The sequence below is a fragment of the Heliangelus exortis genome, chromosome 15 (assembly GCF_036169615.1).
Source record: "Heliangelus exortis chromosome 15, bHelExo1.hap1, whole genome shotgun sequence".
NCBI classification, from domain to species: domain Eukaryota; kingdom Metazoa; phylum Chordata; class Aves; order Apodiformes; family Trochilidae; genus Heliangelus; species Heliangelus exortis.
The window spans coordinates 8095204-8114293 of NC_092436.1; the positions used below are offsets into that span (position 1 = coordinate 8095204).

General features: G+C 60.7%; 1 protein-coding gene across 5 annotated transcripts; it reads right to left on the bottom strand.

Moving 5' to 3' along the window:
* Nucleotides 1-304: 304 nt before the first annotated feature.
* On the bottom strand, nt 305-17863 carry RNF44 (ring finger protein 44). Of its 5 annotated transcripts, none has more exons than XM_071758642.1 (11): nt 17684-17863; nt 6391-6571; nt 5778-5994; nt 5121-5288; nt 4753-4929; nt 4409-4570; nt 4205-4329; nt 3961-4048; nt 3671-3792; nt 3476-3575; nt 305-3210 (listed from the first exon to the last, which is right to left on the bottom strand). In XM_071758642.1, the coding sequence occupies exons 2-11, from the start codon at nt 6495-6497 to the stop codon at nt 3148-3150; spliced, it is 1329 nt and encodes a 442-aa protein (XP_071614743.1). In that variant the 5' UTR covers nt 6498-6571; nt 17684-17863; the 3' UTR covers nt 305-3147. The 5 variants fall into 5 exon arrangements, with proteins under 5 accessions (XP_071614743.1, XP_071614745.1, XP_071614744.1 ...); XM_071758644.1 differs by having other exon boundaries at nt 17566-17844; XM_071758643.1 differs by lacking the exon at nt 17684-17863 and adding an exon at nt 8900-9210.
* Between the last annotated feature and the right edge of the window lie 1227 nt (nt 17864-19090).

Consider the following 19090-nt stretch of genomic DNA (forward strand, 5'->3'; position numbering starts at 1 on the left):
TTTTCCCTTATGAATTAGTGATTTGTGCCAGCAGAGCAGCTGGTGTAGGATAGTCAAGCCTCTGCACACTGGCAGAAGGCAGTGCTGGTGCTGCTGTTGTGCTGCCTGCCTGTGGGGTGAGCTGAGGAGCAGGGAGATGGTTCTCACAGCTGAGTCACCCCTCTGCATCAACTTAAAAATGGAAACAGCATAGGGACCCCTCGCCCTGACCTCAGCTCCCCACCAGGGGATCCAGTGGGGCCATGCATGGCCACCCCCAGTCCCCCCCTTCAGCCACCTGTAAGTCAAGAGCCAGGGCACAGTGTGTTGGTATACATCATACATTTATTAGTGAATATCCCTCTCAAAATCAGCCACAACATTAAAAAAAATAATGATTGCACTACTTGGTCAAGCAGAACTAGCAACTTTCATTTTAAAAAAAGTACAAATCTGTTAAAAATTTCAATCAGTATAATACACATATATATAATACAACATACTAGTTATGTTAAATGCTACAAAACCAATATGATTCCAATGGAATGGAAAAAAAACAAACACTTTTAGAGCTTTAAGAACCTTTTTTTTTTTTCTATATATTAGCCTTTTTTCAAATACATACATGGGAAAAATGAGGTAACTGTAAAATGTGCAAGTAACAGAGCAAAAAAAATTATATATATATATTTATATATATATATATATATAAAAACTTTCTAACACAGAACACACGTCCTAGCACCTTCCGGGGAGCCGCGGGGGCCGCGGAGGTCCCACCGGAGGGCCCGGGGACTGGTATAATAGAACAGTAAACAGTCCACTATCCCACCACAGGAAATCATTGGTAAACAGTGGTATCTACAGCGCAGTCAGCAATCACAAACACCCTAAATAATTGTTTTTTTAGTATTTTTTTTTGTATTTTTTTGTATTTTTTTTTAAATGATACTTTTAGCTGCTCATTGGAATAAATTCTGCAGCACACGAGCTGTGAGCTTTCGAGGCGCCGTCAAAGGACCGTAAGGCTTTCCTGGCTCCCTGGGCACCGCAAGGGCGGGAGGGGAGGAGGGGGGGGCGTCTCCGGGGGCGCGAGGCCGCCGCGCGGCACGGGGACTCCTTTGGTTATCAGTCACTGAGCAAGGGATGGGGAGGGGGCCGGGGTCCTGCCCAGGGGGCACCGAGCCCAGCGGTGCCAGCGCCCATGCCACGGCGGAGCTGGTGGCGCCGGGCAGGGCCCTGGGCCTCGACGCCTCGCAGGCAGGTGGCCGCCGGGGAGGCTGGGAAGGGCGGCAAGGGGGAGCCGGCCAATGGTGCCGTGCTGCTGGCTGCCACCACACCTGACCTGCTGGGCCAGCTGTGAGGGACCTGCTGATTGCCAGAGGCCATGCTTGGGCCTCCGACAATCAGGAGTGGGCCTACCGCAGCATCCCGGTGATTGGCACTGCCCCAGACCTATGGCATGGCAGCACGGGGAGCACCCACATGGCAGGCGTGGCCCCTTGCCTCACACCCAGCCCCAGCACGGCGGCCACGGCTGCGCCGAAGCCCGGCCCCACCGCCTGCCCCCCGCCCTGCGGGGAGCGGCTCCCCCTGCCCTCCAACCCCCTCCCCTTGCACACGCCACCACCGCGGGTGCCCCCCCCGCCTCAGCCCCCAGTCGCCTGCCCAGAGGGGCACAGGCCCTGCAGGGACAGCCCTGAAAGTCTCACGGTCCTGTGGCGTTGCGGACATGTGCAGTACAGTGCATGGCAGTATCAGCTGAGCACAAAAACCCCTCTCCCCACCCCCCTCACCCCACAGCCGGCTAGACGTAGCCAAGACCACGTTCCAAGCTGGTCAGACATGCATGCATATTTGTGAACATTTACATAGGGCTGGCGTCCGCTCGGAGGCTGCCAGGCGTCAGCAACACGCGCCACGAGGGGAGGGCGGCCCTACCCCCCACCACCGCTGCCTCCTGTCACCCTCCTTGCTAATTAATCATGCAAAACAACTTCGGCCACGCGGGATTGCTGGCGTTGGGTGGCAGCATGGCAGCCACTTCCCCCCAGCTCTGGCCAGAGCACCTGGCCCCATGCAGGCAGGGGGCTGCTCACAGCTCCCCTGGCACTGGCTCGATCAGGGCCACGGGTAGCACTGGAAATACACCGCCAGGTTATGGGCAAACCCCTGCGCTGGGGGCACCAGCCGCAGCCCTACCCCTCCCCTGCTTCCTACCGGCCGGGGCACCATGCTGGGCTGTCCAGCCAGCAGGACAGGGGCATGGGGCTGTTTTGATTTATGGCGATGGGAAAGAGAAACAGTGGGAGCCAGGCAGCACACCGGGGCCACTGCATGCCCGTGGCCATGGGGACAGGGCTGGCATCCCCCTCCGGGCCTGGCTGCCTCACAGGACTCCAGATGGCCCAGTCCTGAGAGCTGCACTGGCCAGGCATGGGAGAATGAATCAAGAGAGGGGCTGGGGACAACTGTCCTCCCAGCAGGGAAAGAACCCAAGGACCCATAACCTTCTGGGACTCCTTGGGGCAGCTGAGGCAGAAGAGGGGCCATGCCAGGCTGCATGCAGGGACGGAGGCGTTCCTGCCCCCGGGGTTGCTGGTGTCCCACCTTGGCCATGCTCTGCCAGCCACCTCCTCCAGCTGCCCCTGGGGCTGGCTGGGCACTTCCAGCTCAGGGTGCCAGCAGCATCATACCCACGGTGCTCCCTCCTCTCTCCACCACATCCTCCCCGAGGGGAGGAGCCACCTGCACGCTGCTGGGTCAAAAAGGAAAGGAAATGGGAGGGGCAAAAAATAACAAACCCTACCATGAAAAATAAAAAAGGTGACAAAAGGAAAAAACCACTAATTCCCTAGCAGAGTAGAGACCTGGAAAGTGATGGGAGCAACAACAGCGTCTTTGGAGCATGGAGGGCACAGCCACACGCCTCCTGCCTCCAGCACAACATGTTTCAGGGCCCCAGGAGCGCAGCGGTCCGAGTCCGTGTCCCGGCGGGGAGGGGGGCTGGCCGGGAGCCCAGACTGCTCAATGCTCACCACATCCGAGGAGAGGTTTTGGGGAGGGGGGGTAAGCGCAGGTTCAGGCCCTGGCAGTGGGCAGTGGCCCCCGCCCCCGGCCCGGCATCCTCATCCTCTCGCGAATTGTGCAGCACAGCGCCCGCCAGCCTCAGTCCGCCTCCCGCTGCACCTCCGACGCGTCCGCCCGGCAGATGGGGCATGTGCGGTTCGCCTGCAGGCAAGGAGAGATGGGGACAAGTGAGTGGGCACCCCAAGACACCAGATGCATCCAGGCTCCCTTCTTCTCCACCACTGAGGGCTGGCAGCACCCTGTAGTGTGCCTGGACCCAGGAACACCTGCTCCAGCCCAGTACCGTGCTTGGCCTCTGCTCCCATGGCATTGAGACCACCCAAAAGGCAGCACCCTGTGCTTGCATCACCCCAAGCAACTGCCCCCCCCTTCCCCACAGTGGCCACAGCATGGCCACGGGCAGTACCTTTAACCATTTGTCAACACACTTGGCGTGGAACTCGTGGTTGCAGGGCAGGACGCGGAGAAGCTGCCGGGCTTCGAAGTCGCTGAAGCACACAACACACCTGGGGGGAGAAAGCTGTTAGCCCAGCCCTGATACACACTTGCAGCCCCCCACCAGGCACCCTATGTCCCCTGTCCACTCCCTGGGATCACTCACAGGGTCTGCTCAGACTGGTGGCTCTCAGGGTTGAAGCGGTAGGACGGGAGGTGCTCGATGTCTGCTTTGGTGAGTCCCCGCGGCTTGGCCTCCCCCAGTCGCTCAGCCAGGTTCAGCAGTGCCTAGAAGAAGGCACAGAGGCTGGCTCAGCTCAGCTCAGCTCAGCTCAGCTCAGCTCAGCTCAGCTCAGCTCAGCTCCCTGTACAGCACCCCTCTGGGCTCTCCCTGCCCTGGCAGAGCCATCCCAAAACAGACCCCCGTCTCCACACTGGGAAGTAGAACTAACACACCTCATAATTCTCCATCTCCACATCATCCACATCCAGGTCTAGGCTGATCGTCGGCCCCACAGCTGTCGGCGACACAGGAAGCATAGAGCTGAGGGCAAAAGATGAGGCAGTCAGTGTGGGGCTGCAACCCCCAACCTCCACCCTGGAATCCCCAGGGGGCAGAGCCACCTGTGCCAGAGCAGCACCCCCTGTCTGTGGTACCACCCCTGCCCCACATGTCCCACCACATTCCCCTGGTACTCACAGAAAATAGGGCAGGAAGCTCGGGTAGTACGGTGGGGGCGGTGGAGGGGGCGGCGGGGGGGGCAGTGCCTGCTGCAGCCGGTACCGCTGGGTGTTCAGCCGCCGGGGCATCATGTGGGGGTATGGCTGTGGGGAGAGATGGGGTGCTCAGAGCTGTGCCAGCCCCACAGCATCCCCCCCACCCCTCTGTGAGACAGGGACTCACCACGCCAAATGGCAGTTCTTGGTGCAGCGGGTCGTGGGGAAGGTAATGCAGCGGCACGGAGGGGGACAACGTTGGAGCATGGTGGGACGTGGGGTACGTGAAGCCTGCGATGGGGTGCTGCTCCCCTCGCAGGTCCACGTCATTGTCTATCCTCTGCAGAGGCTGTGGAGGAAAGAGTTTGGCTCAAAGTTGGTTCCTGAATTACACCCTCTGGCATTAGCAGGATACAGGTACCCTGGCATTCCACCCACCATCCCCAGCTCAGTGTTGCAGAGGAACAAGACTCCCAGGTGGTCTCTGCTGGGCCACAGGGCTTGTCATGCACCCAGCCTGTGCCAACTCACCATGCGTGGGTGCTGGGCTTGGAGAGGTACAAACTGGCCCAGGGGGGCCATGTGGGGCGGCTGGTGTGGGGGCACTGGCGGCGGTGGGGGGTGCAAGATGTAATGGTCGCTGGAGATGATGGGGGGGAATGTCTGGTAGGAGACGGGGAGCTGTTGCATGGCGCATGCCTGGATCAGCTGCACAGGAGACAGAAAAACAAGGGTCAGATGTCTGCCCATCCACTGGTCCCCAACAGCTCCACTGTCCCCAGACGCTGCCGTCCCAGCCCTTTTACTCTGGTGGGCGTAGTTACCTTTGTGGCCTTTGGCCATTCATGGTATCCCACAGGTATCCTCCACCCCCCTGGATGTTCCCCACCACAACTCACCGGGGGTGGGAGGCAGCAGAGTGGGTAGTGCTGTCCACTGAACATCACTGAGCATGCTGGGAGCTGCTGGGTGCTGCACCCAGGGATGTGCTGGCCAGCGTGGATAGGGAAGCCTTGCGTCGTGACGGTGGTAACCGTGTAAGAGAGAGGGACGGGTCCCTGGTGCACCTGGGGATGAGGCACCAAAGGCACAGTCAGTGTACACCCCCAGCTGAGCTGTCCCCATTCTGGCAGGGTGGCAGCAGTGCGCTGAGCAACCAGTGCACCAACCGGTGGTGCAGGCAGAAGGGCAGGCGGGGATTGAGGAGGGTTTTGGATCCCCTCTTTGCTCCCTGTGGACCAGCTGGCACAGCCTCCAAATCAGCACTACTACCATGGATGATGCTTGGCAGTTGTGACATGAATGACCAACCCTACGAGGGGACTGCCCCTAACCCCTGGGAGCACACCTGGGTACACCCAATCTGGCAGAGGGACCCAAGAGTTTAAGTACTGGGAGGGCAAGAGAGTGCTGGCAGCCTCAGGGCTGGCTGGTCCCAGCAGCAAGCGACTGTCAGAGGGGACCAAGGGACAAGACTTGAGACCACTGTCCTTGACTCCAGCCCAGGGGCAGCATAATGTCACCCTTGGAACTGGGGCTGAGGTAGCAGCACCTACCTGGTCATGCAGATCCACCATGAATGGGTTCTGGTGGGGCGGGTGAGCGGCCGGGTGAAGCATTCGTGGCGGCGTGCTGGGGAGAGCGTAGGCGCGGGGCTCATCTACAGGGACGTGCGGCTGCTGGGGGAAGGCAGGGTGCAGCTGGGGCTCATCCTGCCCCAGCAGGCTTGCCAGAGGTCGGTCGCGTCGTCCCCACTGACGCCTGGCAGGGGGGCTGCGGAGCCACCGCAGGAGAGAAACAAAGCAGGAGTGACCCCCAGGCCAGGGGCACCACAGCCCTGGGCAGGGTGGCCGCAGGTGGGTCACTGCCAGCCTGGCTCCCAGGGCAAGATGTTCAGGGCATCATGCCAGGCCAGGCTCCTTGTCTGGTTGGGGAGCTCCAGAACCAGCTCCTCTGCTCACGCTTCAAGTGCCTCCCCCGTATCCTCAGCACAAAAGGGACCCTTGCTCCCCGGGGAGATATCAATCAAGACAGGTGGATGTACTTCCCTGCCACAATCTCCCCAAAAGCCCCCTATGCCAGCGGCTTGCCCCAGTAGGACCTCAGAACTGGCCCCAGGTGCCCACACAATGTGGGTGACAGAGCCCCGCACCGCTCTGTGCTCTGTACCTTCGCCGGAGGTGGTCGGGGCTGCTGCAGGGTCCCCCCGAGAAACGGTGCTGGTTAAAAGAGGCAGAGGGTGGCCGCCTATTCACTGCCAGTTCCCATGGTCGCATTGGTGACGTTGGGAGGTAGGTGGGCACACAGGACCTCGGACTCCAGGCAGGGTGAGACACCAGCACCTTGGATCCTGTGAGAAGGACAGTGGGTCATGGCACCCCAACCTCAGGAGCCCCAAATCCCACCTCAGCCTGCTTCCCACCAGCAGCTTTGGGAGAAGGAAGGCAGTGAGCCCAGGGAAGCCCCTGCACTCAAAGACCTGCTGTAGGGTTTGCAGCCACCTGGCTGGTCCATGCCCCCTCCATTTAACCCTTTCCCTGCCACCCAGACAGCACAAGTGACTCTGAGCCACCCCAGCACCACTGTCTCCAGTGGTCTCCTGGTGATCCCTCCTGCTGGGGATGGTAACACTGATGACTGGAGATCTTGTGGCACACACGACCTACACCTGCAGTCACCCCATCTCCTGAGACTGGACAGGGCCCTGGGGGGCTAGGAAGAACCTTTCCCCCCTCCAGTTACTGTTCCTCCACTGCATGGCCAGTCATGACCCCATGCAAGACAGACACCAATTGAGAGGGTAATGCTTGATTTTGGCACATAAAAAGAACAGCAGTGAAGAACCCTGTAGCTTTCCCCCTGCTCCCGTGCCTCCCCTCTTCCCTAGAGAGGTCAGGCAGGACACCAGTTGCCCCTGAAGCCCCTCCTGCTGCCTGGCAGACCCCTCTTGCCAGACTCTCTCAGCCTCCACAGCCCTGGCCAGCGAGCAGAAGCACCCCAGCCCTGCTCCCCACATGACCCTAAATCCATCCTGCCCACAGGCTGGTGGTGTGCCCGCCCAAAACTGTTTCTTCTTCATCTCTTCCTCAGTCCCCATTGCAGAGGCACATTAGGGCCAGGAAGGGCACTCCAAGGCCAGGGAGTGCTGCTCAGCACCGGGAAGAGGCTGGAAAGTGTGTGGGGGTCTCATCCCAACAGAGAGAAGCTGCAATGTCACACCTGGGTAACACTGATCCCAACCATGGTGGGAAGTCACCAGAGTAAGCTCTGTGCCACACATAGGTCTCTCAAGTGTACCCTCATCTATGGTACCATTTTGGATGCTCAAGGCAAGTTTCTCTCTCTCTTTTGGGGGTAGAATGAAAAAAACTAAAAGCCGCAGTCAGTGCCCACGAGGCCCCTGCCAGTGGCTGCTCCGGGGGAAGCGGCCATGCTTCAAGGACAAGGTTTTGCTGCCCTGATGCATTATCCCAAGCCCCTGCCCAAGGTACCTCGCAAGTGGGCTGGGCTGGCCCAGGTTTAAACTTGCTCTCCAGGAGCCCTCCCGAGGTCCTACTGTTCCCCTCATCCTCACCCTCAGAACACGTAGTACAAAGGCCCTGCGTGACACAGCGGGCACCTTCCAGACCACACGCCTCAGCAATGGGCTTGGGACAGGGAACCCCTCCACAGATGGATGCTAAAGCCATGCAAGGGGCTTTCCTGTTTGAGACCCCCCAGAGCAGGGGAGCTGCCCAGGCTCCCAGCACACCAGGACAGGACCATGCGGGCACACCTCCTGCAGGCGGGATGCCTTTGACTTCCCGGGATGGTGGTGGCTGAGGGGCACGGAGCCCCGTCCTGCCACAACCAGCACCCCGGCACGCCCCCAGGCACCCATCCTCCCATCCCACTCGGGCGCACCCGCCTCTCTCCCTCCTACCCACGGCTGCGAGCCGCCGCCACCCGGAGCAGAGTCACCGTGACCCCGCAGAACCCACCGGAGCTCCGGAGCGAAGGGGACCTCGGGTTCCGCAGCCCCTCTGTGGGCGGGGGGCGAGGCGGCTCCCGGGCCCTGCCGAGAACAAAGTTAGCAGCGCGCCAGCGCTCACGCCCGGTGCCATCTGCTCGGGCAGCGCCGGGCTCCGGGACTGCCGGGGGGGCCGCCCGCCGCGCCACCGCCTCCTCGGGGATCCTGCCACCACGGTGTCCCCGTCCCGGCACTCCGGGCTCCCCCGTCCCGTCTGTTCTCACGCGATCGCCGCTAACTCCCCCGGCGAAGCACCGGCACCCCCTTCGAAGGGCCGCCCCGCCGCCCTCGGCCCCGAGCCCAGCCTCCGGGGGTCTCCGGGACGGCGGCACATCGCGGGGCACCGCGGCGGGTGCAGCACCCCGCCGGGACGCCCCACCGTGCAGCCCCCGCCGGCGCACAGCTCAGCCTGCAGCCCCCCGCCGGTGCACCGCCCGCCCGGCAGCCCGCGCCCTCCGCCGCAACGGCAGAGCCCCGCCGGTGCCGGGCCGGGCGCGGGGCTGTGGCTTTAAGAGCGGCCGCTCCGGGGCCATGTGCTCGGCGCCAAACAAAAGCAATAACAAAGGCAGCCGTCGGGCCCCGCCGCCGCCGCCCGGGGCAGGTGCCGCCGGTGGTCCGGGGGGGGTGGGGAGCGGTCCCCGCCCCCGCCGCGCTCCCGCCCCCACCTACCTGCACCGATGGCCTGGGCCTCCGCTCCGGTGCCGCTGCGGCGCCCCCGCCCCCTCCCGCCGCTCTTTGTTCGCCGACGCCGGGCCCGGGCCTATCTTCCCCACCGCTCCCTCCCTCCCTCCCGCCTCCCGCCCCCCGCCGGGCCGGCCCCCTCCTCGCCGCCGCTGTTTCCGGTGCCTCTTTGTTTTCCGCGGGGCGGCGGGGCCGCCGCGGCGGGTCGGGTCAGCGGCGGACGGGCTGAGGCAGTGAAGGGTTTCTGTCCCTTTAAGAAACGGCGGCGGGACGGACCGGACCGAGTCACAACACTCGGAACCCCGGGGGCGCGCGCGGCTGGGGCGGGAGGGGGGGTGGACGGAGGGGGGGGCGGTGCGGCGCCCGCGCGACCCACGTGACCAGGCGTGTCACGCTCCGCAGCCATCTTGGAGGCGCGGGGCCGGGCCGCCACGCGGGGCACTGCCGGCCCCCCCTTCCCGCCCCGAGGGGCGGTGTCCTAGCAACGGTCTCCACGGAGAGGGGGCCCTAGCAACGGGGGCTGGGGGCGGCCCGGCCCAACCCACACCCCCCCCGCCCTCGGGGGGCCCGGTACCGGCCGACTTCCTCTGCCGGGACGTGGTCCGCGGGGCCAGGCCGAGCCCACCACGGCTGTCGGCCCACCCAGCCCCGGCCCGTACCGACGGGAACAGCAGCACTGAGTGCCCAGGCGCTCCCGGCCAGCCCGCAGCCTGCCCCCCTGTGCAGCCGCCCGCTGCCAGGTGGGCGGCAAAGCGGGGACAAGAGATAAAGTGAAGGCAGGGGCTGGGCTCCTCGGCACCCTCCTGCGCTGGGACGGGAGGATGAAGAAGGCGCTCCCCTCCCGCTCAGCATGGCATGGAGCCAGGCCCCACCGCCCGCCAGGCACACGCTGCCTCCCAGGGCAGCAGAAAAGCCCCTGCTCTGTCCCCTCGATTAAAGGAGGTGCAGGAACTCTGTGGAGCAGCTCCAGAAGGCACATCTGCGGTCAGCCGGGCAAGTTGTTCAGCTGGCAGCGGGAGATGCACGGTGAAACCCTGTGCCACCAGCTCCCCGCGTGCCCTCGGCACCACCAGCAGAACCCCCACGCCCAGGAGAGCACATCGCAGCGGTTCCGCTGAAAGCCAAATGCTGCACCCAAGCCGAACGGGTTACAGCACACACTTAGAAACTCTCAGGTAGGCGAGCCAGCCAGCCAGCCAGCAGCCCTGATGTAATGCCTTTAAACCAGCCCTCCCCCTGACAGCTGGGCTTTAAAGTGCTAACAACCAAAAAGAAGCTAATTAATTTATAACCACCTCTTTTAAAGAAAACCTCAGATTGGTGGTGACAATTTAATGATTCAATAGGTTCATCACAGCAACGAGAAGTCAGATTCAGTCTTATCCCACCCCAGGCCCCTCTCAAGGCCAGTTCTCCTTGCACCTCCTTATCCACAGTCCAGGCACACAGGAGGAACCACACCAGCCCGCAGGATTCCCTCGGGACACACAGCATCCTGTGACAACAGCTACACAGCCAGCTGCTTCTGCCCCCATGAAAAGGGGCACATAGGACAGTTAAGTGTCATGGCAGGGAATGGAACAAACTTGTAACAGGCAGTCCCACATGCTCAGACAAGCACCCCAGGAGGAGAAAGCCACAGGACTAAATTGTCAGCCCAGACCTGAACGCTCACCCATGAGGTCTGCACCACTACACCAGCACCTCTCTGCTTCAAGAGGTGGGGACCAGAGGGAAAAGGAGGAAAATGGCATTCTGCACTTCAACCTTGCCACTATTTTCAGCAAGAGGCAGCACTGCACCTTTACAAGGTGGCCAGGACATGTCCCAAACCTGGGCAGAGCACTGGCAGCAGCTGGAGGCCACAAATGGTGAATAGTTGTACAGACACTCCCTCCTGACCCACTCCAGCATCACCAGCTTCCCTATGGCCAGCAGCTATCGATGTCCTCAGGATGGTGTCAGGAGAAGCCATCAGTGGAACATGGCTTTGTGGTGAGGCACTGCTGTGTTCCTGTGGCACAGCCAGGTCGAGCCATGCTGTGCAGAGCCAGCTCCCAACAAGAACAGGGCACTGCTCATCCAAATGTAGGGTTAAAGCACAATGAAATGGCCCAACTCATGCCTGCCCCATGATGTCTCAGGAACACACCACAGACACAGCCACCAACACCACACTGCCCCAGGTTCTGAAGCTCTGCCAGGCAAGGAGCCCAAGTGATGTGCACGCCATGCTACAGGAAAGACAGCAGCACTGGCCAGTGCTTCTGAGCCAGGACATGGGGCCCTCAGTCTGGCCACCAAGAGCTGTGACACCCCAGCTGAGTGGGACTCCCAGGGCCAGGCAGCAGACTTTGAAAGCTCTTTGCCTGTAGGGGCTGCTCAGGCTGAACTCAGCTGCTCTGCAGCCCCTTGCCAGAGCCAGAGGCCGCAGAACCGAAGCCTCCCTGGGCCCAGGCTCTTTGAGACACCATCTGCTGCCGCAGACGTGCCGCCTCCCTTGCCCCATATATAGGTCAGGTCTGTCACAGGATTAGCTGTGGTGATTTGAGTGGCGTGAGCACGTCTCCCACTGGAGGTATGTTTTGCCCTGTTCTCTCTCCGACACCCACTTCCACACTCTCCTCAGCCTCCCCAAGTTCAGGGAGAGCAAGAGGCACCAGATCCTTCTCTCCTCTCCCCAGTGCCTGGAAAACAAGCAGTAAGAAACCAGTACCAAGTGCCCAGAAGCTCTCAGGCTACAGAGTGGGCAGCAGGAGTGTCCCCACCCAAGACCTGGCACAAACACCAAGGGACACGAAACACCCCAAAATCAGTTCCTACCACAGGGTGAAGCACTTCTCTGCTGAGGAGGGAGGGGGCGACGAGGAGCTCCCTCCCAACTCTGCCACTCCCTGCTGGAGCCGAGTTCCCTGGCAGCGGGGGCAGGATGCCTCTGCCGCGATCACACACCACCCACTCACACCCCCGGACTGACAGCACTCCCGTCAAACGCCTCCTGCCACACACACGTGGAGGATGCTGACATGAGGAGCGAGTCTGCACAGGCAGCGGAACTGATAACGCCTAGTTTCCTGTCGATCTCTCCCACGTGGATTCTCTGATGTCTAATAGCAAGGCTGAGCTGCACTGCAGAGGGAGAACTAGCAGCATCTTCCTCCCTAAAAGCCAGAGTCTGTAGCAAGCAAAGACCTTTGAGAAAGCTACCACACCTGACACCTACCACAACTGACACTATCCAGGAAGTTCAAGATGGGGGGGCAAAAACTTGCAAATAAACCGTATGCTTGCGCAAGCCTTCATTTCCTTAGGACAGGGTAAATAGCATGCAGAGATATCTTCACTTTCCTTCGTTTGCCCTGGAAACACTGACACAACCTGGATGGCACAGCCAGGAGGTTACTGGTACAGCAGCTGGATCCAGCTCAGGTACATCTGTAGCTGGTATGTGCTGGCATCAAGCAATGGGTCATGTCCTCTCCTCTCCTGGACAGACTCTTCTCTCCTGGACAGAAGCACTTTGAACCACAATCACCTCTCTGCCCTGGCATCCTGCAGCAGTCAGCTCCACAGCTCAGTTGTGTGCATGTGGGCCAAGAAGAGCAAATGTCACTATGTCTGTCCCAACCTGCTGCCTGGGCAGCCTCCCTGCCCTCCCCTTCCTTCCTACCACAAGACACCACAGTTCAGGACTCTGTACTCCTCTATCCTGCATGTATTAGTTCTCCTTTCAGGCAGCTTTTTCCTAAGACAGGCCCAATCTCTCCTTGGGCAGGGAGCAGGAATTCAGTCCCTCTCCCCTACCCACACAGCATCCCTGTGAGTCCCCAGCTCACCTGCCATCTCTGCACAAACATCCTTACAAGCCCAGCCCACTCTCTGCATCCCGCAGACAGTGTTAACAGTGTCTGCCAAGCAAGTGGCTGAGGGCAGGAGGGGATGGGCTCCAGACACCTTCCCCACAGCTTGGCTGGCTGGGCTCAGGCTGGCCCCTCCACCCCGACTGCCCTTCTGGCAGCACAGGAGGCAGAGCAGAGCAGCAGTGTCTGGCGCTGCAGATCCAGCAAAAGGATATGGGCAGAGCCAGGAGTGGACAGCAAAGAGCGAGTTCGTCAGCACTCAGAAAAACGAAGCATCCCCTGAAAGCGCTGGTGACAGTCAGGAAGTTGGGTTGGGTGCTTTGTTTTGCATTTTAAGAAGCCTGCAGGGACACTGACAACCTGCAACAATCAGCTTGGAGAAACTCATTATTTCCAGCAACCATTTATCCTCTTTTGTCCTTGATTTAAAATTTGCCAGGGGGCTGGTTACAAGATGCACCGAAACAGGCAGTGACCACTGCCTTAAGTGCAGAGGAGGCTTGCTGCAATACCTCCCTGTACATCATTCACAGACAACTCCATACCAGTGCCTGGGGATGGTTTTAAAAGCAAAAACATGACTTCCAAGCTGACAGGCCTTGCACACAAAGAGCAACTGTGCGGTGACAACAGAGCAGCCTGGGGCACAGGAGCTGGCTGACCTCTGCTACAGCTCTTGCCAGCAGATTTTTATTGTTTGCCACTTTCTCAAAGTGCAGGCACAGAGAGAAAAGTAACTAAGACTCATGGCTCAAAATGCAAAGCACAGCCAGGGAACCCCACCAGCACAGCAGGGGAAAGACAACCTGGCAGAGAGGATGGAGTCTCAGTGTGGTTAGGCTGGGGGAGGAAGGACCACACCAGGGCCCTCCCTTCCTGGGAGCGACAGTGAGAGCTGCTGGAGCCCTCAGTCACCATTACACGGGCTCACCTGAGAGGAAGCTGTTCCTAGCACAGCATGGCAGCCCAATCCTCCACTCTGCATGATCGAGCTGAAATCCCTTGTCCTGCTTTCCAAGTTAGCCAAGGAAAGCCCACAGCTACTGCTCTGCAGCCAGCAAGGCCAGGTCTCCAGGGACTGGGCTGCAGCTGGAAAAGAATGCTCCCAAGGCCTGTCACAATAATATTCCCAAGGCTTGTCACGAGTGCTGCTTGCTGGGGATCCTGTCACCTCACCCTCTGTCACCTCACACAGCAAAATGGGGAGCCTCCCAAAACTCCCCACTGCAGAAAACCCAGACATTCTGCATTGGACATGAGCCCCCATGGACTGCTGGGGCCCTGTGGGACACAGCCCTTGCTCTGAAAGGCTGAGGTGAGAAAGGAAAGGATAAACACCCTGGGGTGGCTCTGCTGCCCAGAGCTGGCAGGCTGGCTTCTCCCAGCACCCTTGCAAGCTGACAGCATGGATCCACACTGCTCCTCAAAAGAACCGACCTGTTCTGGGGAGCCACACAACATCCTCATGCAGCTCTGTGACCACAGGGATCAGGGCCTTGGTTTCCAGAGTTCCTGCCAGGCCAATGTCACAGGCCTCTGGGAGGGCTTCCCAGCACCAGCAGCTTCCTCAGACACTTTAGCAGCCTCTGATACATCAAACTGTGACCCTACTGCACCCGCCTGGTGGGTACACAGACCTCTTGGCCTACACAGAGAAGGTGACAAAGCATAGTTCTCCAGCTCATTCTGAGCAAGGAGCTGAGGGATGGTGGGAAAATGCCATTTACAAATCCCACATGCTCTGCACAGGTACACAGGCTTCAGCAAGAGCTTGGTGACCATGGCCCCAGGGAAAAAACACCTGGGGGACAGCCTAACTAGCACAAATCTCCCAAACTTACTGATGTCCACCAGTGCCTGGACAGACCCACACAGAGCCCCAGGGACAAGGAGAGCTCTTCTTACACCAGCACCCATTTGGGCTGGAAGCCCACCTCTCCAGGGCCAGCCCTGCTGCTATTCCAGCACAGATATTTCCACTAGGGAAGCAGGAACATCTGGCAGGACTTCACCCCATCCTGCTCTGCTCCTAACACTCTGCTTCACTCTCTGCCTCTACCCTGGGATGGCAGGACTTCACCAGCTCTGCACACACCTGGAAGAAGTGCTGCAAGCTAATGCCCAGGCCCTACCTGCTGGCTGTTATTTCATTCCTCTAGCAGGTCCATAAAACAGGGATAATTAAATCTCCCCTAAACTCTCTTCCATTTAAAATAAAAATCTATAGTCCCTATTTCATTAGCTGGCTCTGGGTTTTACAGCTTGATCAATTCCCCTCACAGAGCCCTGGTCCCAGGCAGGCAGATGCAAACACACAGCAGGCAGCTTCCATGGTGGAAATCAATGGGGATTCACAAAGTCTCCTCTCCCCATTCTTTGTTCCTTGCTCACCAAAAGGGAGCCACATGGCACAGCAGGTAGGGATGGTGTGTTTGACAGCTCCAGGAAACTACCACTGCTACACATGGTTTCAGAGGTCAGACTTAGCACCTGGCAAGAGCAGAAGCAGCAGCAATGCTTCCCCTCCAGTGAAAAGAGAGCTCAGGAAAGGGCCCCAAAAATGCAGCCATGACCCTACAGGCAGCATGCAGGCAGGGTGACATTTCTCCATCCACTCCAAGGTGAAAGGGAACAAGGTTCAGCTCTCACAGCTGACAGCTGGGGTCAGAGCCCTCCACAAGCATCAACTGGGAACCAACAGCAGCCACAACCACTCTGATCTCCCCGTGCACCAAGCAGGACAGATTTGTTGTGGAGACCTGAGTGCACAGACTCAGGGTTTCAGGCCCTTCCTGGCCCTCCACTGCTGCCCTGCCACACAGTGTGAGTGTGCCAGCCCAGTGGCTGGAGCTGCCGAGGCTACAGATGGCTCTCACCACCCCTGCAAGCCTGTCCCTCCACTGCAGTGGGGAGGTACCAGCTCCTGGGAGCTGATGGAGGGACCACAGCAAAAGCCAGAGCTGCACAGGCAGCGACTGGCAGAGAGCAGAGATCAGGATGACCCAGGTGCCACCCACCACACTGCTTCCCTCTGCTCCAGGCATGCATCCCTCTCTCTCACCTCTGCTCAGCCAGAGAGCAGCACGATGTCACAGTCCCTGTCCTGCCGGTGCCAGGACATGCTGTGGAGGCAGCCCTGGCTGCACAATGCTGGCAACAGACAAACCACACCGCCTGGTCCTGAACCCCAATCTCCACTCAACAGGCCACCCAACACACTGGTGGCATCAGCACAGTTCAGTGGGACACAGGAAAAGCCATGTGTCAGAGTGCCCAACACTGATCAAGACCGGAGGGACAAAGCTATGCCACCCCACCACCACTGTACACAGAGGGGTGACACCTGAGCCTCCCAAACACACCCAGGTGGCTCCTGCCTCACCTCCCACACTGGCACCTGCCGTGGCTCTGCTGTCCGAGCTGAGGGGCACAGCTTACCTGCTAAGCTAAACCCACTCCCTGAGAACCCACCCCCACCGCCTGGCCAGCCTCAAAGCAAACACCCAAAGGTGACAAACAAAGGCAGCCAGCAGGCACTCTGCATTAGCAGTATTTTTAGACACCGCTATGGAGCCGGCCTTATTATTTTCATTGCAACGTGCATAATTACCCACCATGCACCACACTGACATCAGACGCTGCCTGCTCCCCTCTGACAGCCGCCGGGGCCCGCACCCCCTCCTGCTCCCGGCGCTCCCGGCCTCAGGGACCTACCTGCCCCGCCAGGCTCACACCGGGGGGGATGCAGGGTCCCGGGGAGGTAGCGCCAGCAGCAGAGCAGAAATGCGTACAGGTGGGGAAGGGATGAAACGAGGCGGTGACACACGAGCAAAAACCAAGCTCGGGGACACCGGTGGCTGGCTATGCCGGAGCACGGGGCCAGTGCACAGCTCATAGCCGAGATGCCAGCACAAAAATCCAAGCTGTGCTGGCAGAAAAAGGTACTGTCTCTGCACGGAGACAGCACCCACCCGGCTTCTCCTGCCCGAAGAAGCAAGCCCCGGAGCACAGCCCAGCTGCCCACAGCCCGGTCCCACACGTCCTCTGCGGGACGGGGCTGCCGCGGGCCGCCCAGGCAGCAGCACACACGGCAGGGCCGTTAGCACGGCCCCCACCCCGTCACTTGGGGTTTATTTGTTCTCTGCCTCTTCCCTATTTACAACTTTCTCCAAAGTTTCACCACTTCCCCTCTCACGCCGGGGGCTCACCTCGAGCCGAGCCCTGCTTACCAGCCGGGTCGGGCCTCGGAGCTCCGGCAGCGGCGGACGAAGCACCCCGGGGAGTCCAGTGAGCCGGGGACATAAAGCCAGCCTCAGCAGAAGCCTCTGAATCGGGCCCAGGCCCTAGAAAAGGGCTACGGCCGGGACAGCCCTGGCTCTGCCGGAGGGAGGCCCGGGGATGGCAGGGCTCCGGGCCCACCGCCCTCCTGGAAGCTCCAGGCAGCCCCTCCCGCGGCCCTTCCATCCACCTCGAGACCCGGGGAATCCTCCCGCCGGTCCACCGGGCCCTGCTGCCCTCTGCTGCGGCCTCCCCCGAGACCCGGTACCCGGTGCAGCCACCGCCCCCGCGCACTGGGCCTTGAGCTCGGCCCCCGGCCTGCCCCAGGCGCCCGTCCCTCCGAGCCACCGCGCATCGGGCCCGGTCCGGCCGCCTCCTGCCGAGCACCGGGCCCCGCTCGCTCCTTCTACCATCGCACCAGGCTTCGCGGGACCGCCCATCCGTTCCCCTCATACCGCAGCCCTCCCTGCCGCACCACGGCCGTCCTCCGCACCCCGCTGCAACGGCCCGACCTACCTCTCGTCCCCCGGTGCACCGGGGCCTGCCCTCCCCAAGCCCTGGGCCCTGCTCGCCGCCATCCCCCGGCGCACCGGCCACGACCCGCGCAGCCCGGGCCCTCTGCCACATCCCGTACCTCCCGCAGGCGCTCCCCCGGCGTTCGCGGGCCGCTCGGTGCCTGCCGCGGCCCTGCCTGCCGTTCAACCTGCTCGCATGGCGCGGCGGCCGGGCCCGCCGGGCTCCGTGTCCGTCCCCGCTGCCTCTCCCGCTCCGGCCTCGGCCCGGCCTCAGCCCCGCCTCATGGCACCCCCGCGGCCGCCGCGCCGATGGAACCGGCCGCGCAGTCACCCACCCTCCCCCCCCCGCACTGCGCCGATGGGCGCGCCCGCGGCCCCCCCTTTCGCCGTACTGCGCCCAAGAGCGGCGCTGACAAAAAATCCCGTGGGGCTCTGCCCCTGCCGTAATGCTCCGAGCGGCGGCGCACAGCAACTCCGTGCCGGGAGTGTGCTGGGAAAGACGTCCCGGGACAGCCCTTAAGAGGTGTGTGGGGGTCCCCCGACAGCCCATGGGGACTTTGTCGAGGGGTGTCCAGCACACAGCCGGGGGTCTCAGGGGGCTCGACCTGGCCCAGGCTTGACGGAGTCTGGGGAACACATCCAGGAGGGTCCTTCTCTCCAGAGAAGTAGATTCCACAACCCCCCTGGGCAGCCTGTGCCAATGCTGTCACCCTCACAGTGAAAAAATTTCTCCTCGTGTTTATATGGAACCCTCTATGCTCAAGATAATATCCATTGCCTCTTGTCCTAGCATTGGGCATAGCTGAGGAGAGCCTGGCACCATCCTCCTTGTTCTCTCCCTTTACATATTTATAACCATTAATGAGGTCACCCCTCATTCTCCTCTTCTCCAAGCTGAAGCAACCCAGCTCCCTCAACCTTTCCTCATAAGGGAGATGTTCCATTCCCTTAATCACCTTAGAGGCTCCACGCTGGAGTCTTTCAAGCAGTTCCCGGTTCTTCTTGAACTGAGGGGCCTGGACACAGTATTTCAGGTGTGGCCTCACTAGGGCAGAGTAGAGGAGGAGGAGAACCTCTCTAAACCTACTAGCCAACCCCTTCTAATGCACCCTAAGATGCCATTGGCCTTGTCGGCCACAAGGGCACATTGCTGGCTCATGGTCATCCTTCCATCCACCAGCACCTCAGGTCCCCTTCCCCTTTGCTACTCTCCAACAGCTCAGTCTCCAACCTGTACTGATTCTTTGGGTTGTTCCTGCCCGGATGCAAGACTCTACACTTGCCGTTGTTGTAATTCATTAAATTTCTCCCTGCCCATCTCTCTAGCCTGTCTAGGTCCTTCTGAATGGCAGCACAGCCTCCTGCAGTGTTAGCCAGCCCTCCCAGTTTTGTATCATCAGCAAACTTGCTGAGAATGCCATTGGCCCTCTGGGCTACCTGGGCACCCTGCTGTCTCATGTTCAACCACTTGTTCCCCAGGGAACAGGGGCAAAGGGGGCCAGGCCTGCAGAGGCAGTGGTCCCACA

Excerpts from the sequence above, each read along its gene's own strand:
- RNF44 (XM_071758642.1), bottom strand. The coding sequence starts at position 6,497 with ATGCGACCATGGGAACTGGCAGTGAATAGGCGGCCACCCTCTGCCTCT. Across the intron at positions 5,995-6,390 it reads CCCGACCACCTCCGGCGAAG|CCCCCCTGCCAGGCGTCAGT; the intron begins GTACAGAGCACA and ends GTGGCTCCGCAG. Across the intron at positions 4,930-5,120 it reads TCTGCTGCCTCCCACCCCCG|CTGATCCAGGCATGCGCCAT; the intron begins GTGAGTTGTGGT and ends TCTCCTGTGCAG.